The sequence below is a fragment of the Salvelinus fontinalis genome, chromosome 19 (genome assembly GCF_029448725.1).
Source record: "Salvelinus fontinalis isolate EN_2023a chromosome 19, ASM2944872v1, whole genome shotgun sequence".
Classification (NCBI taxonomy): Eukaryota; Metazoa; Chordata; class Actinopteri; order Salmoniformes; family Salmonidae; genus Salvelinus; species Salvelinus fontinalis.
Window position 1 is genome coordinate 31845243 of NC_074683.1, and position 27949 is coordinate 31873191.

At 44.5% G+C, this 27949-nt stretch overlaps 1 protein-coding gene across 9 annotated transcripts in view; it reads left to right on the forward strand.

Moving 5' to 3' along the window:
* Nucleotides 1-200: 200 nt before the first annotated feature.
* The window catches only part of LOC129816617 (1-phosphatidylinositol 3-phosphate 5-kinase-like), a 38037-nt gene continuing 10288 nt past the window's right edge, over nucleotides 201-27949 (forward strand). The window contains exons 1-29 of one of the 9 annotated variants that reach the window (XM_055871316.1): nucleotides 201-584; nucleotides 1993-2073; nucleotides 4445-4629; nucleotides 6119-6280; nucleotides 6767-6793; nucleotides 7575-7684; nucleotides 9536-9707; nucleotides 11973-12183; nucleotides 12732-12842; nucleotides 13537-13623; nucleotides 13838-13927; nucleotides 15690-15828; nucleotides 16047-16204; nucleotides 16425-16536; nucleotides 16738-16885; nucleotides 20806-20973; nucleotides 21252-21311; nucleotides 21485-21614; nucleotides 21953-22133; nucleotides 22403-22477; nucleotides 22593-22700; nucleotides 22799-22939; nucleotides 24791-24917; nucleotides 25181-25866; nucleotides 25990-26151; nucleotides 26420-26794; nucleotides 27103-27203; nucleotides 27356-27427; nucleotides 27562-27733. In XM_055871316.1, coding sequence (XP_055727291.1) covers nucleotides 4455-4629; nucleotides 6119-6280; nucleotides 6767-6793; nucleotides 7575-7684; nucleotides 9536-9707; nucleotides 11973-12183; nucleotides 12732-12842; nucleotides 13537-13623; nucleotides 13838-13927; nucleotides 15690-15828; nucleotides 16047-16204; nucleotides 16425-16536; nucleotides 16738-16885; nucleotides 20806-20973; nucleotides 21252-21311; nucleotides 21485-21614; nucleotides 21953-22133; nucleotides 22403-22477; nucleotides 22593-22700; nucleotides 22799-22939; nucleotides 24791-24917; nucleotides 25181-25866; nucleotides 25990-26151; nucleotides 26420-26794; nucleotides 27103-27203; nucleotides 27356-27427; nucleotides 27562-27733 — 4260 coding nt within the window. In that variant the 5' untranslated portion in view covers nucleotides 201-584; nucleotides 1993-2073; nucleotides 4445-4454. The remainder of the gene's footprint in view (nucleotides 585-1992; nucleotides 2074-4444; nucleotides 4630-6118; nucleotides 6281-6766; nucleotides 6794-7574; nucleotides 7685-9535; nucleotides 9708-11972; nucleotides 12184-12731; nucleotides 12843-13536; nucleotides 13624-13837; nucleotides 13928-15689; nucleotides 15829-16046; nucleotides 16205-16424; nucleotides 16537-16737; nucleotides 16886-20805; nucleotides 20974-21251; nucleotides 21312-21484; nucleotides 21615-21952; nucleotides 22134-22402; nucleotides 22478-22592; nucleotides 22701-22798; nucleotides 22940-24790; nucleotides 24918-25180; nucleotides 25867-25989; nucleotides 26152-26419; nucleotides 26795-27102; nucleotides 27204-27355; nucleotides 27428-27561; nucleotides 27734-27949) is intronic. The other 8 variants (XM_055871315.1, XM_055871318.1, XM_055871320.1 and 5 more) reach the window with 8 other exon arrangements.

Consider the following 27949-nt stretch of genomic DNA (forward strand, 5'->3'; position numbering starts at 1 on the left):
AAAGTATCAAAAGTAAATGTAATTGCAAAAATATCAAATTATCAAATTGCTTATATTAATTAAACCAGACCGCACAATTTTCTTGTTTTGTATTTATTTACGGATAGTCAGCGGCACACTCCAACACTCACATATACAACACTCAGATATACAATTTACAAACGAATCATTTGTGTTTAGTGATTCTGCCAGATCAGAGGCAGTAGGGATGGCCAGGGATGATTTGTCGCTCTTCCAGGCTCCTGAGCCTGTGTAGGGATCAGACATGGATTATTGATTTTAACCATAGAGGCAAGGAGCATGTTGAGTGACAACGTGGTAGTCAGTATAATTTGAGTATTTTTATCCACATAATTTTAGTATTTTGGAATCTGTTATTTTCATTCTGCCGTAAAACCCAACAAAGAAGAAGAAGTGGGCGCAGCCTTGTCTCGTGATCACAACAGTTCAATTGACTCTCGACTTGTCTTGTCTGGCTCGGGGGTCACTGTGCTTTTGGAAAGATAGGGTAGCTACTCCACTTCGCAGGAAATTACCTAATTAACTGTATTCATACAGGGATGTACAAGGAGTCCAACACACAGGTAATTTGTGTTATTTTGTGGAAATTCAGTTATGAGCGTTCACTCCTCCTTCATTTATCTAACTTCAGTGGGCCTACTATCTCGCTAGCTAGCGCACTGATTCGCCAGGCACATGTAATCAGAAAGCTAGCTAGCTAGATTTACAGTACCCCATCCATAGACGCTAACATTCTTGGGCAAGCTTTAGAGTCTGTTCGGCTACTACTGTAGCTATTTGAGTAATTAAGTTCACATATTTTTATCTGCATGGTACTTCTTTGCAGTGGTTATTGGTGAGTTTATTTATGTTTGTCTTCTTGCATGGCAATGATAACAAACGTTAGTTAGTTGTTACCACAGGTGTTAACGTTACTTTTAACAATAGTCAGTTAGCTAACAGTATGGCTATGTAGCTAGTTTACACACATTATCATAGTTGCCTCCTAAGCTGAAGCAGTGTGAGGTTGAACGTGGCTTGTGTATAACTACAACCAGGTATCAAGTCGGACATTTCAGAGTATCCTAGTTCTGACTAGCACGTGAACGCGGCATTAGCTTTCTCAGCTGTCATTATTGGGCTAACGTTAGTGGTCACATGACATGGTGGAAAACATACTGGTGGGGTTGTCATTTTCCTCCGGTCCATCCCTCCACAAGTGGTAACGTTAGCTATTTCTCGTACTGCTGTTAAGAGCAACAGTTTATATTCGTTTGATGACGAAAACAGCAAAAGTCAGATACTACATTTATTGCAAGTAGAAATTCCGTTGTTTTTATCAAACAGTATTTTTTTGTCTAATTTGCATGTTCTGAATTTATGCAGTGATACGTTCCTCAGCTCAGTGGTAGTTGATGCTTGTTGTTGACTTAACTTGAATAGGACAGATGCTCAACTAAGTAGGCTAGTCGAAATCACTTGTTCTTGCCTTTGAACACCATTATTTGAAGAGAGAAATATACATTGGATGACTAGTTTTGACTTTGACAATATACAGAAATAACCTTGTTGTACTGTATTTATACTCAACCAGATATAAGCTGGTGTTGGTTTGCATTTGTGGATCGTGGTAGGTCGCCTGCAGTTGTACTCTTGTCCATCAATGCTACTGTTTGCAAGGACTGTAAGGACTACTCTCAAGTCAACAATTCAATAGCTTTTTATTTAACTAGACAGGTTCTATCTGCATTTTTGTTCAAATGTAGTTACTGATAGCCTTGTTCAGTTGAATGTTCTCTACTTTTATAGTACTCTAAATACCCCAATTCATGTTAAGTTCAAAACAATGAGGATTCGGATCTTTAAAGCCAGTTATCTACGAATCACCTTTTTGCAGATAGAACCTTAGAACCAAGCTCTAGAAGTGTCAAAAGCTCAGCAAAAATTGAAGAAATTCTATTCTATCCCACTTTATTCCCTTTCTGCTTATAGGCTAATGCCTCTGCCTTCCTTCCTGTTTGCTCTGTTACAAAGCAGGGAGAGAGTGAGAAGAATCATGTGCCTCCTGTGAGGGTAAGCCTGAGAAACATGTGGTTCACAACACAACCACTACTGCTCTGGGCTGTTTTGCACTCAGTCAGTTCCTTAGTATTATGTTCTACCTAGTAAGCTATAGGTGTAATTCGATCAAACCAGCATTGCTGTATATTTGCAGTAGCTTCTTTTCCATGGTCAAATAAAATCACAATGTTTTTGAGTACTGTAGTTTATAAACAAAGTTTATTCATAATATGCTGTTGCTGTGACAGATTCAATTGAAGTCGAGCATAAGTGGTGAAGTTGTTTCACTGCACTGGAAGATGGAACATAATTTCATGGGGAATAGTGAGAACAGTAGTTCTGTTAATGGGGTTGGTTCACAAGAAAAGGACTTCAATGGGTATGATGATAAGTGTCTGAAAGGAGAAACAGAGTAACTGAACGCTAAATAGCTGAGGTATCAGCTTCAAACGAACAACTCACAGCCCAGTTAAACTACTAAGGACAAGACTTATTTAGAACAAACCACAGGTAAAACCTTGATCAAAAGTAATGGTTTGAATATCAATGAAATTGTAGCCTTGTCGTGATGTGTGTTTTGTCATATACAGTGGGGAGAACAAGTATTTGATACACTGCCGATTTTGCATGTTTTCCTACTTACAAAGCATGTAGAGGTCTGTACAAAAATCCAGAAAATTACATTGTATGATTTTTAAGTCATTAATTTGCATTTTATTGCATGACATAAGTATTTGATACATCAGAAAAACAGAACTTAATATTTGGTACAGAAACCTTTGTTTGCAATTACAGAGATCATACGTTTCCTGTAGTTCTTGACCAGGTTTGCACACACTGCAGCAGGGATTTTGGCCCACTCCTCCATACAGAACAGACCTTCTCCAGATCCTTCAGGTTTCGGGGCTGTCGCTGGGCAATACGGACTTTCAGCTCCCTCCAAAGATTTTCTATTGGGTTCAGGTCTGGAGACTGGCTAGGCCACTCCAGGACCTTGAGATGCTTCTTACGGAGCCACTCCTTAGTTGCCCTGGCTGTGTGTTTCGGGTCGTTGTCATGCTGGAAGACCCAGCCACGACCCATCTTCAATGCTCTTAGTGAGGGAAGGAGGTTGTTGGCCAAGATCTCGCGATACATGACCCCATCCATCCTCCCCTCAATATGGTGCAGTTGTCCTGTCCCCTTTGCAGAAAAGCATCCCCAAAGAATGATGTTTCCACCTCCATGCTTCACGGTTGGGATGGTGTTCTTGGGGTTGTACTCATCCTTCTTCTTCCTCCAAACACGGCGAGTGGAGTTTAGACCAAAAAGCTCTATTTTTGTCTCATCAGACCACATGACCTTCTCCCATTCCTCCTCTGGATCATCCAGATGGTCATTGGCAAGCTTCAGACGGGCCTGGACATGCGCTGGCTTGAGCAGGGGGACCTTGCGTGCGCTGCAGGATTTTAATCCATGACGCCGTAGTGTGTTACTAATGGTTTTCTTTGAGACTGTGGTCCCAGCTCTCTTCAGGCCATTGACCAGGTCCTGTCGTGTAGTTCTGGGCTGATCCATCACCTTCCTCATGATCATTGATGCCCCACGAGGTGAGATCTTGCATGGAGCCCCAGACCAAGGGTGATTGACTGTCATCTTGAACTTCTTCCATTTTCTAATAATTACGCCAACAGTTGTTGCCTTCTCACCAAGCTGCTTGCCTATTGTCCTGTAGCCCATCTCAGCCTTGTGCAGGTCTACAATTTTATCCCTGATGTCCTTACACAACTCTCTGGTCTTGGCCATTGTGGAGAGGTTGGAGTCTGTTTGATTGTGTGGACAGGTGTCTTTTATACAGGTAACGAGTTCAAACAGGTGCAGTTAATACAGGTAATGAGTGGAGAACAGGAGGGCTTCTTAAAGAAAAACTACCAGGTCTGTGAGAGCCGGAATTCTTACTGGTTGGTAGGTGGGCAAATACTTATGTCATGCAATAAAATGCTAATTAATTACTTAAAAATCATACAATGTGATTTTCTGGATATTTGTTTTAGATGCCGTCTCTCACAGTTGAAGTGTACCTATGATAAAAATTACAGACCTCTACATGCTTTGTAAGTAGGAAAACCTGCAAAATCGGCAGTGTATCAAATACTTGTTCTCCCCACTGTGTATATATATATATAGCCCCCGTCCCCGCAGGAGGCCTTTTGCAGGCCGTCATTGTAAGTAAGAATGTGTTCTTAACTGACTTGCCTAGTTAAATAAAGGTTTAAAAAAAATAAGAAGTCAAGTAGGCAATGGCACTGTTTAGGCCTAGTTGTTATCACACGATCAAGCAGAGGATCACCATGACGTGACCAGTGTTCTAGTCTCACCAAGAGATAATTTGTCTTTCCAACAGGAGCAGTGACATGGAGGCTGAGGACAAATGTTCGCCCTCTACGCTGGATTGCAGTGTGAAGCCTCCCATCTCCCCTGGCAGCCCATCTCACCTGACACACTTCAAACCCCTGACTCCAGAGCAGGACGAGCCTCCGCTCCGATCAGCCTACAGCTCCTTTGTCAACCTGTTCCGCTTCAATAAAGGTAATTTACCAAGGTCACACACACACAGATTGTTTTGAGATGGTTGACTTGACAGTCTTTTGAAATGTTCATCTTCTAGTAAGCCTATGCATTACGATGAAGAGACAAGACAAAGTGACTGAGTCAGAGTCCAGCACATTCTCTATTACCCACAAGGAAGTTTATTAAAAGCTTAATGTTGTTTTGTCACACTGCTCTTCTTGTTATTTCTCATTCTGTGGAGTAGCCTATAGCAGCCTATAATTTGCAGTACTATACAGTCAAGACTCCTGTACTGTCCCCTAGAATGCATGGAAAGTTACTTCTGTAGCCTTGACCTCCAGCCTGGTTTACAGTCAGAATTAGTTTGAGGAAGCAGAATGGAACGGAATGCAGCCCAGATCAGAACCCATGTCCTGTGAGGTAATGTGATAGAATGTTGTCTAGGTGCCAGGAAGTGGCCTTTCAACCACATGGGCCATCATGTGTCTCCCTCTCTTCAGGCCCCGCCCTCACTGGCAGGCCCCTCACCAAGGCAACAGAGCTCTGCTCACATACCAGAGCTTGGAGCATTTAAATATTCGGTTCTGCTTTATTTGAAGTGCAACTTATGAAGGCTTCATAAAAAATTCATTTAGGCTTCATAAGCACTACATAGATGCTTCACAAATCATCTATAATCTTATATCATGCTCTATAAAGATTCATAAGGTGACATAACCATTAATTTATTTGTTCACATTTGTTCATCTTTTATATGGCATGAAATACAGTAATAGATGATTTGTGACCCATTTATGCAGTGGTATTGAAGCCTTCATAAGATGCACTTCAAATATAGCAGGACCAAATATTCTATGCACTGTATTCATATTCTTTCAATTCCTCAGTTATTGTAAGATAATTGGCGATTCAATTCTAATTGGATTAGAAGAGAGAGCATGATCTTGACAACAACAGCAATGTATACAGTAGCCGTGTTTCGCTCCTCTTGTTAGACACAACATACTCCCGAGTGGCGCAGCAATCTAAGGCACTGCATCTCAGTGCTAGAGACGTCATTACAGACACCCTGGTTCAAATCCAGGATGTATCACAACCGGCCGTGATTGGGAGTCCCATCGGGCGGCGCACAATTGGCCCAGCATCGTCCGGATTTCGCCGGTGTAGGCACATCATTGTAAATAAGAATTTGATCTTAACTGACTTGCCTAGTTAAAAAAAGGTTAAATGTAATTTGTAATATTTTTTTTAAACACTAAAATAATCCTCTTATTTAAAGTGACCTTTTGTATTGCTAAAATAGGAGTACCGACTTATCCAAAAACAACCTTTGTTGTGTTAAGAATGTACTACAGACGTATAAATCATTGTCATGTTTGTAGTATGGCATTTTATAAAGACTACTCATACTCAAGTATACAGCTTTGTCATCATGGGTAGGTGTGATGGAGTTTCAATTATCTTTATTGACCTTAAATGACCCGTTGTGATTGGTCTGTGTGTACAGAGGAGGGGCGGCCGCCCTCGGTGACAGAGAAACCGGATGTGGCTTTGACGTCAACCACTGGGGAGCGTAGGAGCTGGACCAGCCCAGCACACTCCATCCACGGCTCTGAGACCCATAGGAAACAACACTCCAACCTTCTCCGTAGAACATCCACCGCCGCAGGTAACACACACATTCTTACTCATACTAGGGCCACAGGAGGGACACATACACTGTATGTCCAGTGCTGCAGTCGTAAGCCAACCTATCCTCTTCCAACAGTGGTTCTTTAAAATGTTTACATTTGTTTACATTTTGAGTGATTGCATGATCTTTGACCTGACAATGATGGTGAAAGTATCAGTTTCACCCTTAACAAATTGATGTGACTAGTCGTAATTACACCTAAGAGGTGACCCCTAGTCACATTTAGAGGAGAGGATGGACTGTGTGTTTGGACTACCTCTTTTTTTCCCCCACAGTTGTTTTGTATAGCTGTGAAGGATAGATATTCTTATAGCTGTGAAGGATAGATATTCTTATAGCTGTGAAGGATAGATATTCTTGACATTGACATTAGTTTTACATAGAGAGGTGTGAAGAAGAATGTACGATGTGAGTAGCCTGACATCCATTCAAAACGCTGATGTATGTCTTTTCTTTGTGCAGGGGACTGGCCATTATTGCCGGGTCAGGGTGAGGGCCTTCTATACTGTGTGTTCGATAAGATCTCAAATGGTTTTGCACCTGATTTTAACAACCTGGTTTCAGAGTGGGAGGCTAACCCAAGCACCTGATTTTAACAACCTGGTTTCAGAGTGGGCGGCTAACCCAAGCACCTGATTTTAACAACCTGGTTTCAGAGTGGGAGGCTAACCCAAGCACCTGATTTTAACAACCTGGTTTCAGAGTGGGCGGCTAACCCAAGCACCTGATTTTAACAACCTGGTTTCAGAGTGGGCGGCTAACCCAAGCACCTGAGTGGTTTTGGTGTGTTTGGTTGATTGAACTATATTTTGGCATGTATCGATGAAGTGCCTTCTCGTGTTGTTTTGTTGCCAACAAAAGTTGTGTGTTTTTGCATAATGATATAAGAACTAACATGCTCCCTTTTATGTTTCTTACTTAATTGCGATATCTGTTTTAATTGTATTCATATGAACCATAATTGTTCACTAGAGCCTAGTTTATGGGAACTGATATACCGGTAAGCTTCTGTTGTGCCATTGTGCAGTCCTTTTTAAACTAACCTGCTATTATCAAAAGCAAATCCTTGTAGACATTTTATTGTACATTTCCAAGCCCATATTGGGCTATAGCCTACAGTCTCTTCAGAGAGGTATAAAAAGGTGCTCTCTGTCTCCCTCCTTTCTGCATTTTATTTGCATGAAAAGGGAGCATTTGCGTGACTTGAATGGTTAGGTGAAGTGTGTTTTATGAAGTGTATGCTGAATGTTTGCACCATGTGTGCTCCTAGAGGACTGTAGGAAACCAGAAACCCCCCTGAGCACTCACGACCCCCGTACGGCTGTTCAGCTCCGCACTGCTTTGAAAAGACTCAAGGAGATCATGGAGGGAAAGAGCCAGGTATCTATCATTCCATTGCCCCATCACGCCATTAACTCATTTTGCCATCACCCCATCACGCCATTAACACATTACCCCATTACTCCATCACGCCATTACTCCATCATGCCGTCACCCCATTAGCTCATTACCCCATCACGCCATTAACTCATTATGCCATCACCCCATTACCCCATCACGCCATTACTCCATCACGCCATTAACTCATTTTGCCATCACCCTATTAACTCATTATGCCATTACTCCATCACGCCATTAACTCATTACCCCATTACTCCATCACGCCATTAACTCATTACTCCATCACGCCATTAACTCATTATGCCATTACTCCATCATGCCATTAACTCATTATGCCATTACTCCATCATGCCATTAACTCATTATGCCATTACTCCATCACGCCATTAACTCATTATGCCATCACCCCATTAACTCATTATGCCATCACCCCATTAACTCATTACCCCATCACTCCATCACGCCAAGTAGCCCATTGGCCCATTAAGCCAAGTAGCTCATCACATCATTACACAGTTTCTGTTGTGTATTGTACCTCACGTCACACTGCTGTTGTGTATTGTACCTCACGTCACACTGCTGTTGTGTATTGTACCTCACGTCACACTGCTGTTGTGTATTGTACCTCACGTCACACTGCTGTTGTGTATTGTACCTCACGTCACACTGCTGTTGTTTATTGTACCTCACGTCACACTGCTGTTGTGTATTGTACCTCACGTCACACTGCTGTTGTGTATTGTACCTCACGACACACTGCTGTTGTGTATTGTACCTCACGTCACACTGCTGTTGTGTATTGTACCTCACGTCACACTGCTGTTGTGTATTGTACCTCACGTCACACTGCTGTTGTTTATTGTACCTCACGTCACACTGCTGTTGTGTATTGTACCTCACGTCACACTGCTGTTGTGTATTGTACCTCACGTCACACTGCTGTTGTGTATTGTACCTCACGTCACACTGCTGTTGTGTATTGTACCTCACGTCAAACTGCTGTTGTGTATTGTACCTCACGTCACACTGCTGTTGTGTACTGTACCTCACGTCACACTGCTGTTGTGTATTGTACCTCACGTCACACTGCTGTTGTGTATTGTACCTCACGTCACACTGCTGTTGTGTATTGTACCTCACGTCACACTGCTGTTGTGTATTGTACCTCACGTCACACTGCTGTTGTGTATTGTACCTCACGTCACACTGCTGTTGTGTATTGTACCTCACGTCACACTGCTGTTGTGTATTGTACCTCACGTCACACTGCTGTTGTGTATTGTACCTCACGTCAAACTGCTGTTGTGTATTGTACCTCACGTCACACTGCTGTTGTGTATTGTACCTCACGTCACACTGCTGTTGTGTATTGTACCTCACGTCAAACTGCTGTTGTGTATTGTACCTCACGTCACACTGCTGTTGTGTATTGTACCTCACGTCACACTGCTGTTGTGTATTGTACCTCACGTCACACTGCTGTTGTGTATTGTACCTCACGTCACACTGCTGTTGTGTATTGTACCTCACGTCACACTGCTGTTGTGTATTGTACCTCACGTCACACTGCTGTTGTGTATTGTACCTCACGTCACACTGCTGTTGTGTATTGTACCTCACGTCACACTGCTGTTGTGTATTGTACCTCACGTCACACTGCTGTTGTGTATTGTACCTCACGTCACACTGCTGTTGTGTATTGTACCTCACGACACACTGCTGTTGTGTATTGTACCTCAAGTCACACTGCTGTTGTGTATTGTACCTCTCGTCACACTGCTGTTTATTGTACTGACGCATTACAAACAGACCCTCTGGGATTGGTTGCAGGACAGTGACCTGAAGCAGTACTGGATGCCAGACAGTCAGTGTAAAGAGTGCTACGACTGCAACGAGAAGTTCACCACCTTCCGCCGCCGCCACCACTGCCGGCTCTGCGGACAGATCTTCTGCAGCCGCTGCTGCAACCAGGAAATCCCTGGCAAGTTTATGGGCTACACAGGTGAGTGCTTTGGGGATGGTGGAGGCTCCCATGAGTGGGTGGGGGGGGGGGGGGGCAGCCCCGAAAGTTGTTCCCAAAGCAGGGTCACAGTGTGTTAAAGACCACAGGCCCTACCAGTTTAAACTCCAGTTTGAATTCAGTCCATTGTTGCACCTACAACTTAGATACACTGCTCCAAAAAATAAAGGGAACACTTAAACAACACAATGTAACTCCAAGTCAATCACACTTCTGTGAAATCAAACTGTCCACTTAGGAAGCAACACTGATTGACAATAAATTTCACATGCTGTTGTGCAAATGGAATAGACAAAAGGTGGAAATTATAGGCAATTAGCAAGACACCCCCAATAAAGGAATGGTTCTGCAGGTGGTGACCACAGACCACTTCTCAGTTCCTATGCTTCCTGGCTGATGTTTTGGTCACTTTTGAATGCTGGCGGTGCTCTCAATCTAGTGGTAGCATGAGACGGAGTCTACAACCCACACAAGTGGCTCAGGTAGTGCAGTTCATCCAGGATGGCACATCAATGCGAACTGTGGCAAAAAGGTTTGCTGTGTCTGTCAGCGTAGTGTCCAGAGCATGCAGGTGCTACCAGGAGACAGGCTAGTACATCAGGAGACGTGGAGGAGGCCGTAGGAGGGCAACAACCCAGCAGCAGGACCGGTACCTCCACCTTAGTGCAAGGAGGTGCACTGCGAGAGCCCTGCAAAATGACCTCCAGCAGGCCACAAATGTGCATGGTTCAGCATATGGTCTCACAAGGGGTCTGAGGATCTCATCTCGGTACCTAATGGCAGTCAGGCTACCTCTGGCGAGCACATGGAGGGCTGTGCGGCCCCACAAAGAAATGCCACCCCACACCATGACTGACCCATCGCCAAACCGGTCATGCTGGAGGATGTTGCAGGCAGCAGAACGTTCTCCACGGCGTCTCCAGACTCTGTCACGTCTGTCACATGTGCTCAGTGTGAACCTGCTTTCATCTGTGAAGAGCACAGGGCGCCAGTGGCGAATTTGCCAATCTTGGTGTTCTCTGGCAAATGCCAAACGTCCTGCACGGTGTTGGGCTGTAAGAACAACCCCCACCTGTGGACGTCGGGCCCTCATACCACCCTCATGGAGTCTGTTTCTGACCGTTTGAGCAGACACATGCACATTTGTGGCCTGCTGGAGGTCATTTTGCAGGGCTCTGGCAGTGCACCTCCTTGCACTAAGGCGGAGGTATCGGTCCTGCTGCTGGGTTGTTGCCCTCCTACGGCCTCCTCCATGTCTCCTGATGTACTGGCCTGTCTCCTGGTAGCGCCTGCATGCTCTGGACACTACGCTGACAGACACAGCAAACCTTTTTGCCACAGTTGGCATTGATGTGCCATCCTGGATGAACTGCACTACCTGAGCCACTTGTGTGGGTTGTAGACTCCGTCTCATGCTACCACTAGAGTGAGAGCACCGCCAGCATTCAAAAGTGACCAAAACATCAGCCAGGAAGCATAGGAACTGAGAAGTGGTCTGTGGTCACCACCTGCAGAATCACTCCTGTTTTGGGGGGTGTCTTGCTAATTGCCTATAATTTCCACCTTTTGTCTATTCCATTTGCACAACAGCATGTGAAATTTATTGTCAATCAGTGTTGCTTCCTAAGTGGACAGTTTGATTTCACAGAAGTGTGATTGACTTGGAGTTACATTGTGTTGTTTAAGTGTTCCCTTTATTTTTTTGAGCAGTGTATGTTGCAGGAAACACTAGGAGATCTACCTCTGGGGATATGTATACACAAAGGCCTATGGGCACTCAGCATGGTGTGTGTGTGTTTTCTACCGTGGCTGTGTGTGTTAGCAAAGTTGGATTTTGGATAAGTTGACTGGTTGACCAGTAGTGTTTGAGCACCCCTTGTTTGAAATAGCCCGAGCATTGCTGTGATGTGAGAATCTGAGACCAATGAAACATCTGTTTGACCTTTGATGATGCTGTGATGTGACCTAACCATGCCATGCAGTGACCACACCACAGTAACCACAATACTGCCTCCATCCTAGCACATAGCAGGACCTGCTCTTCCTCTCACTGACTCCTCCCCTCTCTCGGTCTCTTTCCCTTCCTCCATTGCACCTACCCCTCTCTCTCTCTCTCTCTCTGTCTCTGTCTCTGTCTCTGTCTCTGTCTCTGTCTCTGTCTCTGTCTCTGTCTCTGTCTCTGTGTCTCTGTCTCTGTCTCTGTCTCTGTGTCTCTCTCTCTGTCTCTCTGTGTGTGTGTGTGTGTAGGAGACCTGCGGGCCTGCACCTACTGCCGTAAGATCGCTCTGAGCTACTCCCAGTCTGCAGATTCTGGCTCCATTGGAGAGGACCTGTCTGCTCTGTCTGACTCCTCCGTCAGCTCCGTCTGCATCCTGGAACCCAGCGAGCCTCGCACCCCGGTCGGAGGACGCAAGTCCAGCCGCAACATCTTCCTAGAGGAGGACCTGGCCTGGCAGAGGTGAACTAAGAGGAGACAGAGAGCAGAGGAACCTCTGTGAGGAATGCATGCCCCACATAATTAAATAGATCAATATATAATAACATGTTATTGTATCTCTACGGCATGCACACCTCCCTCGCATGGACCCCTAGTCAATCGTCCCGTTCCGTTCCCCTCTCATACAAAAAATGCATGCACTCCTCTTTCGCATCAACTTCCAGTCATCTATTTGTTCCCCTACCTCACCTTTTTTCTCAGTGTTTTCTTTCTCTCTGTGTATAGCCTCCATGTTTCTCTCTGTGTATAGCCTCCATGTTTCCCTCTGTGTATAGCCTCCATTTTTCCCTCTGTGTATAGCCTCAATGTTTCCCTCTGTGTATAGCCTCCATTTTTCCCTCTGTGTATAGCCTCCATGTTTCCCTCTGTGTATAGTCTCCATGTTTCCCTCTGTGTATAGCCTCCATGTTTCCCTCTGTGTATAGCCTCCATGTTTCTCTCTGTGTATAGCCTCCATGTTTCTCTCTGTGTATTCCTACTCTCATCCTTGTCTTTTCCTTCAAATGCAGAGTTGAGGAGACAGAGGAGAGAGACACACTAGGCGCTCTTCACCCCCCATGTCCTCTACCTCCCTGCCCACTCCCCTCCGCCTGTCCTCCTTTTCTTCCCCGGTATACTGGGTGGGTTCTTTCTCCCAGCATGCTCCACTTTCAATGGATGTCTTTTATTGAAAACCATCTCTCAGCAATTTTTCAGATCCATTTTATAATCATAAATCGTCAATGCAAAAAAAAAAAAAATGTATGAAAAGAAATTGGGGTTGTGTTTTTCAAAGACAGACCTTGTTTGATTTTGTCAGAGAACGCATGCTATTGTGTAATTGATTACCACTAACAACATTCCATCCCATTAAACAATGTGACTCGCTTTGAGCTAATAACATTCCATCCCATTAAACCACGTGACTCGCTTTGAGCTAATAACATTCCATCCCATTAAACCACGTGACTCGCTTTGAACTAATAACATTCCATCCCATTAAACCATGTGACTCGCTTTGAGCTAATAACATTCCATCCCATTAAACCACGTGACTCGCTTTGAGCTAATAACATTCCATCCCATTAAACCACGTGACTCGCTTTGAGCTAATAACATTCCATCCCATTAAACCACGTGACTCGCTTTGAGCTAATAACATTCCATCCCATTAAACCACGTGACTCGCTTTGAGCTAATAACATTCCATCCCATTAAACCACGTGACTCGCTTTGAGCTAATAACATTCCATCCCATTAAACCACGTGACTCGCTTTGAGCTAATAACATTCCATCCCATTAAACCACGTGACTCACTTTGATCTAATCATCAGGGTGATGCTCCTAACGACATGTCTCAAAGAAACTATTTGTCCCTTTCTCTCCTGGTGTAGAAAAACTCCCATTGGGATGAGAAAGAAGTGAGTCCTGCTGTTGTTTTTATGACCATTCAAACTTCTCTGACAGCTTGAAACAGTTTTGGCTTTCTTTTACTTTTGAGTTGAGCCTTACCATTCTAGCCCTACCATATTGACACTTCTGCATACGTCTACCATAACTAGTTACGGTAGTGTTACATGGACGTCAAAGTCAAATGATTTAGTTCAGGTATGAATTAGTTTGCGTGTGTGTCAGTTTGATTCACCAGGAGTCTCAGAGCAGAGGTATGAATTCTAGACTGACTGGGCTTCAAGAGGATGGAGGCAAGTCCCCAATAAGGAAGCGGTGAGTGTCTGCTTTTGGTCCATATTTTTATAGAACCCTTTTACAACAAGTTTTTTCCCAACTCTGTTTAGGTCTTTTGGTGCCCTGTTCTCTGATGGTGCACCCTACAGAGAGAGATATACGTTATATATACAAAAGTATGTGGACACCCCTTAAAACTAGTGGATTCAGCTATTTTAGTCACACCCGTTGCTGACAGGTGTATTAAATCGTTGCAACACTCCCTACCGAGTTCCAAACTGCCTCTGGAAGCAATGTCAGCACAAGAGCAGTTCACCATGAAATGGGTTTCCGTGGCCAAGCAGCCTCACACAAACCTAACATGCTGACCAGACCGGACACGTCACGTGCGCATGCGTTGCAAAATAAGTTTAGAAATCAATGTTATTCAATTATTGCACCCACACTGCTCGCACGCGCCAACGAGCGTCTGCGATGCCAAGGGCTAAAATAGAACTCCTTTCTATTTCTGACGCAGATCGCGCTGCAAGTCCTGCCTCTCCCATCTCCTCATTGGTTTATAGAAGCAGGTACTCACGTGCCATCTCCTCATTGGTTATACACACGTGGGTGATTGAAAGACAAACTGTTTTGCCGGTTGTCGTGGTAATACTATGAAAGTGTAGATGCCAATCACCATGTAAGTTCAAAGATGAAAAAGCCTGGAAGGAGGAGAGACTAGAAACGATTCGGTTGTCCGTTTTATGTGTGGATTAATTGTCAGAGTAGAGGGCCTTGTGCATTTCAGGTAAAATAACTCAATGTTTATATCCCAGGACAAATTAGCTAGCAACAGCAAGCTAGCTAAATAGGACAAATTAGCTAGCAAGTGCAAGCTAACTAGCAAAATTTACATAAATGTTTAATGCTATTCAACCTGTCCCCAAATTAATGTCATTGGTTCAGAGTTTGTTTTGATATTTTAACCTGCGTGTCGTGATCGCGTTTGGTGTAGGGGGACAAAATACATTTTGCGCATGATGGCGCACGCGCACAGCCGGTTTGGGTTCCGTGTTAGATCACCATGCGGGATGCCAAGCGTCGGCTAGAGTGGTGTAAAGCTCGCCGCCATTGAACTCTGGAGCAGTGGAAACACAATCTCTGGTGTGATGAATCACACTTCACCATTTGGCAGTCCGACGAACGATTCTGGGTTTGGCGGATGCCAGGAGAATGCTGCCTGCCCCAATGCATAGTGCCAACTGTAAAGTTTGTTTCAGCTAGGCCATTTAGTTCCAGTGAAGGGACATCTTAATGCTACAGCATACAATGACATTCTAGACAATTCTGTGCTTCCAACTTTGTGGCAACAGTTTGCGGAAGGCCCTTTCCTGTTTCATCATGACAATGCCCCCGTGCACAAAGCGAGGTCCATACAGAAATGGTTTGACGAGATCGGTGTGGAAGAACTTGACTGCCCTGCACAGAGCCCTGACCTCAACCCCATTGAACAGCTTTAGGATCAATTAGAACGCCGACTGCGAGCCAGGCCTAATCACCCAATATCAGTGCCGACCTCACTAATGCTTTTGTGGCTGAATGGAAGTAAGTCCTCGCAGAAATGTTCCAACATCTAGTGCAAAGCCTTCCCAGAAGAGTCGAGGCTGTTATAGCAGCAAAGGGGGGACCGACTCCATATTAATGCCTATGATTTTGGAATGAGAAGTTCAAGGTTTCTCCCCCACATGAACACACACATACTCAGAGAAATAGAGTGCAGAATGCCCTGTAGGTCCTGTAATGCCATCTCTGTCATATCCAGGTCAGCCAGTGTGACCAACCTGTCCCTGGACCGGTCTGGCTCCTCCATGGTGCCCTCTTATGACAGCTTAGTGAGCCCCCAGACCAGTAGGACCATGCCCAAACCTGACCACAGTGAAGAGGAGAGGAAGATACTGCTGGTAAGGATTCTCTCTTTCTTTACTTTCCTCTTTTCCCTTCTATCTATCTCTGTATCCCTTTCTCTCACTCTCTCCCTCTTTCCATCTTGTCCTTACGCTCTCCCTCTATTCTCTTTCTAGCCCTGTCTGTATATTTTTTCACTCCAATTTACACTCCATTGTTGACAAAGCATACAATAACAACAGATTTTTCACTGACTGACTGTCATGACATGTAGGACTCGTCCCAGCTCAAAGACCTGTGGAAGAAGATTTGTCACAACAGTACTGGCATGGAGTTTCAGGACCACCGCTACTGGCTCCGTACATACCCCAACTGCATTGTGGGGAAGGAGCTGGTCAACTGGCTGCTGAGGAGTGGAACCATCTCCACCAGGTATAGACATACTGTATCATGGCTACCTGACTGATGTCTGAATAACAATATTGTATAAAGAAGACATTACATGAGTTAGAAAATGTTTTCTCTCTTGCCTACATCTTCTCTCCCTCTCTCGCTCTTCCATCTTTCTCACTCCTCCACTCTCTCTCTCTCGCTCGCTCTTCCATCTTTCTCTCGCTCTGTCTATCTGTCTCACTCACTCATACTCTTGCAGGGCCCAGGCGATAGCCATTGGTCAGGCTGTGGTAGACGGTCGTTGGTTGGACTGTGTCACTCACCACGACCAGCTGTTCAGGGATGAGTACGCTCTCTATCGCCCCCTCCAGGTGATATACTGTTTTGTGGGAATAAGGGGACGAGTCTGCATACTTCTCCCTATAGCCACTTATTACATGTAGCCACTCCTCCAACAACTTTGTGCAGCAGTGATGCCACTGCAGCCGAAGGGCGCTAAAAGCTCACCGCACTTCAATTAAGAGGGTGATGGTAAGGATGATGATGATGATGATGTTCTGTCTTCTCTTCAGAGCACAGACTTCTCTGAGACCCCGTCTCCTGACAGTGACAGTGTCAACTCTCTGGAGGGACACTCAGAACCCTCCTGGTTCAAAGACATCAAGTTTGACGACAGTGACACAGACCAGGTGGCTGACGAGAATGACTATGTCACGGCCAGTATGTATCCCAGCATGCCTTGTGACTTTAGCCCTCAGGCTAAACATTACAACAACCAGCATCATATCTATGCCTGCTTTCTTATTAAAGGTCCAATGCAGCCATTTTCTTCTCAATATCAAATCATTTCTGGGTAACAGCGAAGTACCTTACTGTGATTGTTTTCAATTCAAATGGTCAAAAAGCAAGAATTTAGCTTGGATTGTCTTTGAGTGGGGAGGGGAAAACTGAACTAGCTGTTATTGGCAGAGAGGTTTGGAACTCTTTCTTATTCGTCTATTTACCAATTTATCGCCTGGTGACGTCAGCAGGCAGGCCAAAAGTTAATCCCACCAAAACAGGCTAAAATTTCAGGCAGTATTTTCAAACAGCTGTTATACTAAACAGGATTATTCCAACCTCATAGTGTGGAAATATACAGTTGAAGTCAGAAGTTTACATACACCTTAGCCAAATACATTTCAAATCATTTTTTCACAATTCCTGACATTTAATCCTAGTAAAAATTCCCTGTTTTAGGTCAGTTAGGATCACCACTTTATTTTAAGAATGTGAAATGTCAGAATAGAATAGTAGAGAGAATGATTCATTTCAGCTTTTATTTCTTTCATCACATTCCCAGTGGGTCAGAAGTTTACATACACTCAATTAGTATTTGGTAGCATTGCCTTTAAATTGTTTAACTTGGGTCAAACGTTTCAGGTAGCCTTCCACAAGCTTCACACAATACGTTGGGTGAATTTTGGCCCATTCCTCCAGGCAGAGCTGGTGTAACTGAGTCAGGTTTGTAGGCCTCCTTGCTCGCACACCCTTTTTCAGTTCTGCCCACACATTTTCTATGGTATTGAGGTCAGGGCTTTGTGATGGCCACTCCAATACCTTGACTTTGTTGTTCTTAAGCCATAACTGTGGAAGTATGCTTGGGGTCATTGTTCATTTGGAAGACCCATTTGCGACCAAGCTTGAACTTCCTGACTGATGTCTTGAGATTTTGCTTCAATATATCCACATATTTTCCTCCTCATGATGCCATCTATTTTGTGAAGTGCATCAGTCCCTCCTGCAGCAAAGCACCCCCACAACATGATGCTGCCAACCCTGTGCTTCACAGTTGGGATGGTGTTCTTTGGCTTGCAAGCGTCCCCCTTTTTCCTCCAAACATAACAATGGTCATTATGGCCAAACAGTTCTGTTTTTGTTTCATCAGACCATCTTTGTCCCCAGGTGCAGTTGCAAACCGTAGTCTGGCTTTTTTATGGCGGTTTTGGAGCAGTGGCTTCTTCCTTGCTGAGCGGCCTTTCAGGTTATGTCTATAGGACTCGTTTTACTGTGGATATAGATACTTTTGTACCTGTTCCCTCCAGCATCTTCACAAGGTCCTTTGCTGTTGTTCTGGGATTGATTTGCACCAAAGTACGTTCATCTCTAGGAGACAGAATGCGTCTCCTTCCTGAGCGGTATGACGCCTGCGTGGTCCCATGGTGTTTATACTTGCGTACTATTGTTTGTACAGATGAACGTGGTACCTTCAGACGTTTGGAAAATGTTCCCAAGGATGAACCAGACTTGTGGAGGTCTCCAATTTCTTTTCTGAGGTCTTGGCTGATTTATTTTGATTTTCCCATGATGTCAAGCAAAGAGGCACTGAGTTTGAAGGTAGGCCTTGAAATACATCCACAGGTACACCTCTAATTGACTCAAATTATGTCAATTAGCCTATCAGAAGCTTCTAAAGCCATGACATAATTTTCTGGAATTTTCCAAGCTGTTTAAAGGCACAGTCATCTTAGTGTATGTAAACTTCTGACCCACTGGAATTGTGATAAAGTGAATTAATATGTAATATGTCTGTAAACAATTGTTGGAAAAATGACTTGTGTCTTGCGCAAAGTAGATGTCTTTACCGACTTGCCAAAACTATAGTTTGTTAACAAGAAATTTGTGAAGTGGTTGAAAAACGAGTTTTAATGACTCCAACCTACAGTATATCACAAAAGTGAGTACACCCCTCACATTTTTGTAAATATTTGAGTATATCTTTTCATGTGACAACACTGAAGAAATGACACTTTGCTACAATGTAAAGTAGTGAGTGTACAGCTTGTATAACAGTGTAAATTTGCTGTCCCCTCAAAATAACTCAACATACAGCCATTGATGTCTAAACCGCTGGCAACAAAAGTGAGTACACCCCTAAGTGAAAATGTCCAAATTGGGCCCAATTAGCCATTTTCCCTCCCCGGTGTCATGTGACTCGTTAGTGTTACAAGGTCTCAGGTGTGAATGGGGAGCAGGTGTGTTAAATTTGGTGTCATCGCTCTCACACTCCCTCATACTGACTGGTCACTGGAAGTTCAACATGGCACCTCATGACAAAGAACTCTCTGAGGATCTGAAAAAAATAATTGTTGCTCTACATAAAGATGGCCTGGGCTATAAGAAGATTGCCAAGACCCTGAAACTGAGCTGCAGCACGGTGGCCAAGACCATACAGCGGTTTAACTGGACAGGTTCCACTCAGAACAGACCTCGCCATGGTCGACCAAAGAAGTTGCGTGCACGTGCTCAGCGTCATATCCAGAGGTTGTCTTTGTGAAATAGGCGTATGAGTGCTGCCAGCATTGCTGCAGAGGTTGAAGGAGTAGGGGGTCAGCCTGTCAGTGCTCAGACCATACGCCGTACACTGCATCAAATTGGTCTGCATGGCTGTCGTCCCAGAAGGAAGCCTCTTCTAAAGATGATGCACAAGAAATCCCGCAAACAGTTTGCTGAAGACAAGCAGACTAAGGACATGGATTACTGGAACCATGTCCTGTGGTCTGATGAGACCAAGATAAACTTATTTGGTTCAGATGGTGTCAAGCGTGTGTGGCGGCAACCAGGTGAGGAGTACAAAGACAAGTGTGTCTTGCCTACAGTCAAGCATGGTGGTGGGAGTGTCATGGTCTGGGGCTGCATGAGTGCTGCCGGCACTGGGGAACTACAGTTCATTGAGGGAACCATGAATGCCAACATGTACTGTGACATACTGAAGCAGAGCATGATCCCCTCCCTTCGGAGACTGGGCCGCAGGGCACTATTCCAACATGATAACGACCCCAAACACACCTCCAAGACGACCACTGCCTTGCTAAAGAAGCTGAGGGTAAAGGTGATGGACTGGCCAAGCATGTCTCCAGACCTAAACCCCATTGAGCATCTGTGGGGCATCCTCAAACGGAAGGTGGAGGAGTGCAAGGTCTCTAACATCCACCAGCTCCGTGATGTTGTCATGGAGGAATTGGAAGAGGACTCCAGTGGCAACCTGTGAAGCTCTGGTGAACTCAATGCCCAAGAGGGTTAAGGCAGTGCTGGAAAATGATGGTGGCCACACAAAATATTGACACTTTGGGCCCAATTTGGACATTTTCACTTAGGGGTGTACTCACTTTTGTTGCCAGCGGTTTAGACATTAATGGCTGTGTGTTGAGTTATTTTGAGGGGACAGCAAATGTACACTGTTATACAAGCTGTACACTCACTACTTTACATTGTAGCAAAGTGTCATTTCTTCAGTGTTGTCACATGAAAAGATATACTCAAATATTTACAAAAATGTGAGGGGTGTACTCACTTTTGTGATATACTGTAAGTGTATGTAAACTTCTGACTTCAACTGTATATAAAAGACAAGTAAATCACATTTTTGACTGCACTAGGCCTTTAATATTGAGAGTAAACAATAGGTAGTTGAGTCTTTCTGTAATGCCTCTGAGATTTCTCTTAGTATTTCTCTTACTACTGAGATCTTGAACTATATAACTAGTGTGTACTCCCCCTCCATGCTGTTATGCATCAACAAGACAAATTACATGTTTTCAATGTGCTAATAAAGATCTATCAATCAATCAATCAATGCACCCCCCCCTCCCCCTCGTCAGACTCATCCAGCCCCAGTAAGAGGACGTCAGTCAGTAGTTTCCAGTCAGCGGTGGATAGTGACTCTGCTGCCTCCATCAACCTCAATATGGAGCAGGACAACGTCAACTTCCACATCAAGAAACAGTCCAAGTACCCCCATGTACCCCCGCACCCCAAGGAGCAGAAAGGTACGGCGCAACAAACACACACACTGTCCCACCCCCATCGTTTCCACCTAAACAGGGACAGTCCTATCCCTCTTCACTAGAATGATGGGTTGCTATTGTCTTGCTGAAAGCAAACGCCTTTACGTAGACTTTTATTTTGATCGATTCACCTTAATCTGCAATAGCATACAAAGAGGAACTTAACCTATTTGTTTGCTCAGCCAGTTCCCATAACAGTTATACGTTTATGGAAGGTAGAGTTGTGTATTTATGCATTTCTCCTCTTTCTCCTATATCAGAGTACCTGGTCTCAGAGGACGGAGGACAGAATATCTCCATCAGTGACGCTTTCATCAAAGGTAGGAACTCCCCACTTCCTAGTTTAGTCTGGCTTCGTTATGGATATTTTTTTGTAATTAGTACACTTTTCAACTCTTGAGCAGCTGTGTATTCATTCTAATGAACATGCAGTTGGTACTGAACCTAATGTACTGTAGCTGTAAACCAAGCTATCGCTCTTGGTGTGCTGCAGAGTCCCTGTTTAACCGTCGTGTGGAAGAGAAAGCTAACGAGGTGCTGTTCACTCCTCTGGGCTGGCACCACAGCTCCCTGGACCAGCTCAGAGAGGAGAACGGGGAGAAGGAGGCCATGGAGAGGCTACTGTGAGTACAGTCGGATAACTTTAGAGGTTTGAAAGTTGCTCAAATGTTTGTCAATCCTTTTTTTTGGTTCATTAAATATGTATGTGAGTACAGGAAATGCTAGGCACTAGTGAAAAGTGGGAGGTTTGGAATGTAAAGACTAGTCTCTAGCCTACTAAATTGAACTGGAACTGAACATATAAGTCATTCTTTAGATGAAGCAGAGATCTCTCAGTATGAATTAGTGTACTATGGTGTTATGTAAACATTTTTAGCTGGTGACTTTGCATGTTATACTGGCCAAAAAACAGCTGTTTTCTCTTGCAAAGAAAACGGCTAACTTCTCTCCCCCTCCACAGCTCTGCCAACCACAGCCACATGATGGCGCTGCTGCAGCAGTTGCTGTACAGCGAGTCCCTGTGCCTCTCCTGGCGTGACATCATCGTTCCCGTGGTGAGGCAGGTAGTGCAGACGGTGCGGCCGGACGTTCGCAGCTGTGATGATGACATGGACATCAGACAACTGGTTCACGTCAAGAAGGTACCTCACTGACAGTGCTCTATTCTGACTTGAGATCTGGTTGATTAAGTCGACTTTCCTTGCAAGTCTCCATATTGACCTCAATGAACGATTTACACAAAAGTCTGCGTTGCCTGCATTTCTTTCAACTCTGAATCAGGTCTTAGTCATTTGGCTTTACTTAGACTGCACATACTGCAGGAGTAGACTGATGAGTGATTTTAGGTGACCAAAATGGCTGTCTTTTAAACTTCATTCTTTCTGGGGGGGTTTTTTGTTGTTTTTTTTAGATTCCTGGAGGGAAGAAGTTTGACTCTGCGGTAGTGAATGGCTTTGTCTGTACCAAGAACATTGCCCACAAAAAAGTAAGTTCCCTTCTCTTATGTAACAACTACCATCTCTCCCTGTAAACACAGTCAGAATGATGCAGTTTATTGCTTGTCTGTTAACTAAATAAAGTACAATTTGATCATATTTTAGATGAACTCGTACATCAAGAACCCCAAGATCCTGCTTCTGAAGTGTTCTATAGAGTATCTCTACAGAGAGGAGACCAAGTTCACCTGCATTGACCCCATTGTGCTTCAGGTCAGCCAGTTAGTAATTCCGCATTTGCTAGCACCCATCCACAATTTCTAGGAATTAAGAAAGAAAATGTAATCTTTGTCAGTGTCTTTGTTACCCAGGAGCATGAGTTTCTGAAGAACTATGTTCAGCGTATAGTGGACGTGCGTCCCAACCTGGTGCTGGTGGAGAAGACCGTGTCTCGTATCGCTCAGGACATGCTGCTGGAGCACGGCATCACACTGATTATCAACGTCAAACCGGTCAGTAGCTCTCTGTACTGCTAGTACATTTATTAACGGGTGTTATCAATGTCAAACCAGTTGGTAGTGCTCTGCCATCTCGCTAGCTCTCTGTACTAGCTAGACTAGCCTGGGTTGTGTTTCCAAACCCACCTTTAGCAAGCTTAAGAACATCTTACTTGTGTAGCTTTTGTTAGTTTATATTTATTACATTTTTTTGCAAATAGATTTGGGTTCTATCAATGTAATTGTCTGCATCATTTACAATCATATATATTTTACACACACACACACACACACACACACACACAACCAGTCAAAAGTTTGGACACATCTACTCATTCAAGGGTTTTTCTTTATTTTTACTATTTTGTACATTGTAGAATAATAGTGAAGACATCAAAACGATGAAAAAACTAAATGGAATCATGTAGTAACCAAAAGAGTGTTAAACAATTCAAAAAATATTTCAGATTATTCAAAGTAGCCACCCTTTGCCTTGATGACAGCTTTTCACACTCTTGGCATTCTCTCAACTTGCTTTTTTAAAACTTTTGGTGCCAGCGAGAATAACAAAGTAGTCAAGACGACTAGCTTCATTGAGCCTCTGCCATGTATGTCTAACTAGGTCGGGATATTTAATCCTCCCTATATCTACTAGTTCCAATATATCCATGACTTTCTGGATTCCCCTCCCCCCCCAGTCCTATTTCCACAACACTTAATCTAAAATTGTTGAACGAGTTTCCTGTGAACAATAGATATTCTATTCCTTCTCTTTTAGCCAGGTAATAACCGATTTTGTCTTTTCTTATTATCTGTTAAGCCATTACAATTATAACTGGCTATACTTATTTCACCATTTACCATAAGTTTCAATTATATTTATCATAATGTTTGTAACCTTACCACTTAAAAAGTACCGTAATGATTGCGTGTCCATGTAAACCTCCAATTGTTCTCCAAATAAAAATGTCCATCCTGGATGAAGAATAGTTTTATTCTATTCCAACCGCTAAAACCTCCCCCCATCCCAAGTTGGATTGTCATCCCAGTGACTGCCTGTCCAGCTGGATCCTAGGGCCTTTGAGAGATTGGGACCCATCCTTTAATAAAAAAAAGCAGACAGTGCCACCCACGGAACAGCAGCAGATTAACTGCCAAAAGCATTTCCAACACCCTCACCCTGATTTGTATTGTATACTGTTATTTAAAAAATATACTAATACATATGCAAGATTTTTATCAGAATTTTTCCCCACAATTTAACAAATAGTGTAATAATGTAGGCACTTTAAAGGAAAGATTGTTAACTATAACCAGGACTGACATTACAAAAATCTAATTTTTTGGCAAACAATTATTGTGATTCATCCTATACTGTCCCTAACATCATTACCCCTTAGCAACAGATGTGGGATACATACTCACACTTTCCCCACAAACAACCACAAGCTAGAATGTTGAACAGTTACTCCATCTCCGAGCCAAACTCGAAGACTTGATGTGTGAATGCATATACAGTTGTAGCTGTTTGAGAAGGAATGCAACATTTAGCAAGAATGGTTAAGCAAATCTCCCCAGTGTCAAGTCCTTGCTCACATGGCTCAGGTACACCCCACTCCCCTAAAACGCACACGCTGGTCCACCGTTGTGACCATTTTCCCAAGCATCTCTGAGCAGTCAGACCTTTTATTTTGTGCTGCTAGGTGCCACAATAATCCCCCCCCCCCATGGGATACTGCAGCTAGTGTTTCACTACGCTTTATGATGGTGTCTGTTGCCATGTTAGCCTGTTCTTCTGCTTAATCCGTTCACTGTCTATTAGCCGTACCTGCCCTCAGTCTCTTTCCCACCTCTGGTTCTCTGCAGCAAGTCTTAGACAGGGTGAGTCATATGACCCAGGGGGACCTGGTCATGTCCATGGACCAGCTGCTCACCAAGCCTCGACTGGGAACCTGCCAAAAGTTTTACCTACACTCCTTCCAGCTGGCCAACAGTGAGTGGAAACTAATCTGCCCTCAACATGCTGCTTTTAGTGTACATCTTACATATCTACATTTTTAAATCTCTTTATCTTAGATATTGGAAGCCGTTCATAACACTTATTTCACTTAAATAAACCAACATACTGCAACCAGGTGCTTTCATTCACAACGTCCTCCAGCCTAGACTAGATGTATCTGCATGCTCATTCTGACTCTCCTGAGTGCCACAGCACAACTATGTCATGTGTTCTCCTCTTTCCCTTTTCTGTGACAGATGAGTTAAAGACTCTGATGTTCTTTGAGGGCTGCCCTCCCCAGCTAGGCTGTACCATAAAGCTTCGCGGGGCGTCTGAGTACGAGCTGGCCAGGGTTAAAGAGATCATCGTCCTCATGGTGTGTGTGGCCTACCACTCCCAGCTAGAGATATCCTTCCTCATGGATGAGTTCGCCATGCCTCCCAGCCTTGCCAAGACCAGCTTCCCCTGTCTCCTGGAGAGCACTACCGTCGAGGAGGAGGAGAGCCAGGAAAATGAGACCGACCAGAGCACCCTCTCCCAGGGAGGAGAGACTGTGCTAGGGGACGAGGAGGAGAAGCCTTCCCTGGGGAAGTTTGTATCGGAATCCTTCTCGCCTAAAGATGTCGAGGTTGTCAAAGTCGCCAAGAACCAACTCCTGTCCTCCTCATCCTCCCTGGTGGCCGAGGGGATGGAGTCAGCAGAGGTCATGACCTCCACGCCGTTGTCCAATCCCCTGGCGCCGCCACCACCTTACCTCATTGATGACCTGGAGGAGTTGACAGATGAGATTGGACTGGAGCAGGGGCAGGAGACTGAGGGGGGGAGCGGGTCAGGGGTTCTGGGGAGGGGTGAGTCGCAGGAGGAGAGTTCTGGTTCGGAGACGGCTCCCAGGCTGTTCAGAGACCCCCTGCAGGATGACACAGGGCTGTTTGTCACAGAGCAGGTGAGGATTAAGGCTACATGCAGAAACACATTGGTTTTAATAAGAAAAAAGCATTTTTAAATCGACTTCCATTGTCCTCCAAGAGTGTCCAACAGTATCCTTGTCTGTTCTGTCACCGAGCAGGTGGCCTCGATGGACGACCATCTCAGGACGCTGACGGCAGGCTTCAAACAGGAGCTGAAGGACATCATCCTGTGTGTCTCCCCCTTCATCACTTTCAGAGAGCCCTTCCTCCTCTCCCCCGCTGGCCTACGCTGCCCCAGCAGAGACTACTTTCCTCAACAGGTCTGTTTGTTTACATTGACTGTATTTATTGAATGTTTTTCAACCTTTAAAAAAAAAATTGTTCAGTAATGTACAATAGAATATCAGATAATCCGTTTATGTAACCATCAATTCCTCTGTACTCTACATCGTTGGTCATAGTGAAGATGTCTACAAAACATGGTTGTCATGTATACGCAATATGCCGTCTCATAACACTTAACTGCTGGGCGAATGATCAATAAGATATTTTTATATTTGAGATGTAACATACTAGTTCCTCGTGCAGGTGTACCTCTCCCCACTGCTAAACAAGGACTTCAAAGAACTAGACGGTCGACGTAAGCGACAACTCCTCAAAGACTCCACCCCATCAGGTGGAGGCATGGCCAACGGAGGCCCTCGCCCCATCCAGGTGTTACCCTCCCACCGCCTTACCAGTGCCCGCATCGCAGAGCATCTGGGCAGCAGCCAGGACTTGGCCAAGATGCTGGCAGACTACCGTGCCCAAGGAGGCCGCCTCCGACAGGAGGAGGCAGACCCCTTCGCCCAGCCCCTACCCAAGCCACCGGTCCGGGAGGCTCTGCCGCCCAAGCACCCCGTCAAGGCTGATAGTGAGGAGGAGAAGCCAGCGGGACAGAACGACATGACCTGGGCCTCCAAGGTGAGACATGGCCAGGTAGTTAGGACACATCACAATATAGGAGGTAGATGGCGCAGATCTCCAACAGTCTCACTGATGTATCTGTGGAGTTAGATAGATAGGTTGTTAGATTGTTTGTAATGGAATAACTATCTTAAAATCTCCCTTAACCAGTGCTAGTTTACTGATCAATGTGCTACTGATGAGAGCTCACCACTTCCCTCTCCAGATATATGAAGTCAGGGCTGAAGAGAAGTGCTTTATTGGATTGTAAGGCATTATGTGCTGTTTTTATGCTGTCGTTGACCACAATTACTTATGTGTTTCAGCTGGACTGCCTGAACCCAGTGAACCATCAGAGACTCTGTGTTCTGTTCAGCAGCTCCTCTGCCCAGTCCAACAATGCCCCCAACCCCTGCGTCAGTCCCTGGTAAACCCCACCCAACCCTGGTGGTCTTCAAATCAATACTACTTTATTTATCCCCTTAGGTGCAACAGAAGTGTTGCGTACCAGCTGTGAAAGACCAACTGACTGAATTTTGAAAGGTCAGCTATTCACAAGTACTTATTTGTTCTCAACAGGATGGTCACGATGGAGTTCTACGGAAAGAATGACCTCACACTAGGAATATTCCTGGAGAGATACTGTTTCAGGTGAGGGGGGAAATCTGAACCAGACAAATTGTTGTATTGAATTTACAATAAAACTTTTACATCCATTTAGTTGTCACTGATATGTAATAAAATATAACTCAATGAAGCACCTCTTCATGTGTGTGTTTTTACAGGCCGTCCTATCAGTGCCCCAGTATGTTCTGTGAGACTCCCATGGTGCACCATGTGCGGCGGTTTGTCCATGGCAGTGGCTGTGTTCAGATCGTACTGAAGGAGTTGGACTCTCCTGTGCCTGGATACCAACACACCATCCTCAACTACTCCTGGTGCCGCATATGCAAACAGGTACAGTCACTTTTTAATCAGTGTGTTTCCTCATCTATTCCATGACTACCCCAGGACTACACATTTGCTCTATAGCTAGCACCCCTAGTTCAACAAATCAAATGCTTGCTAATCAGCCAGTTCTTGGCTAGAGCATAAAGCTGCTGTCCAGGTCTGCTTAGCTTCACTCTCTCACCCAGCTTTGATTCTTGTATTCTACTCTACTATACTCTCTTC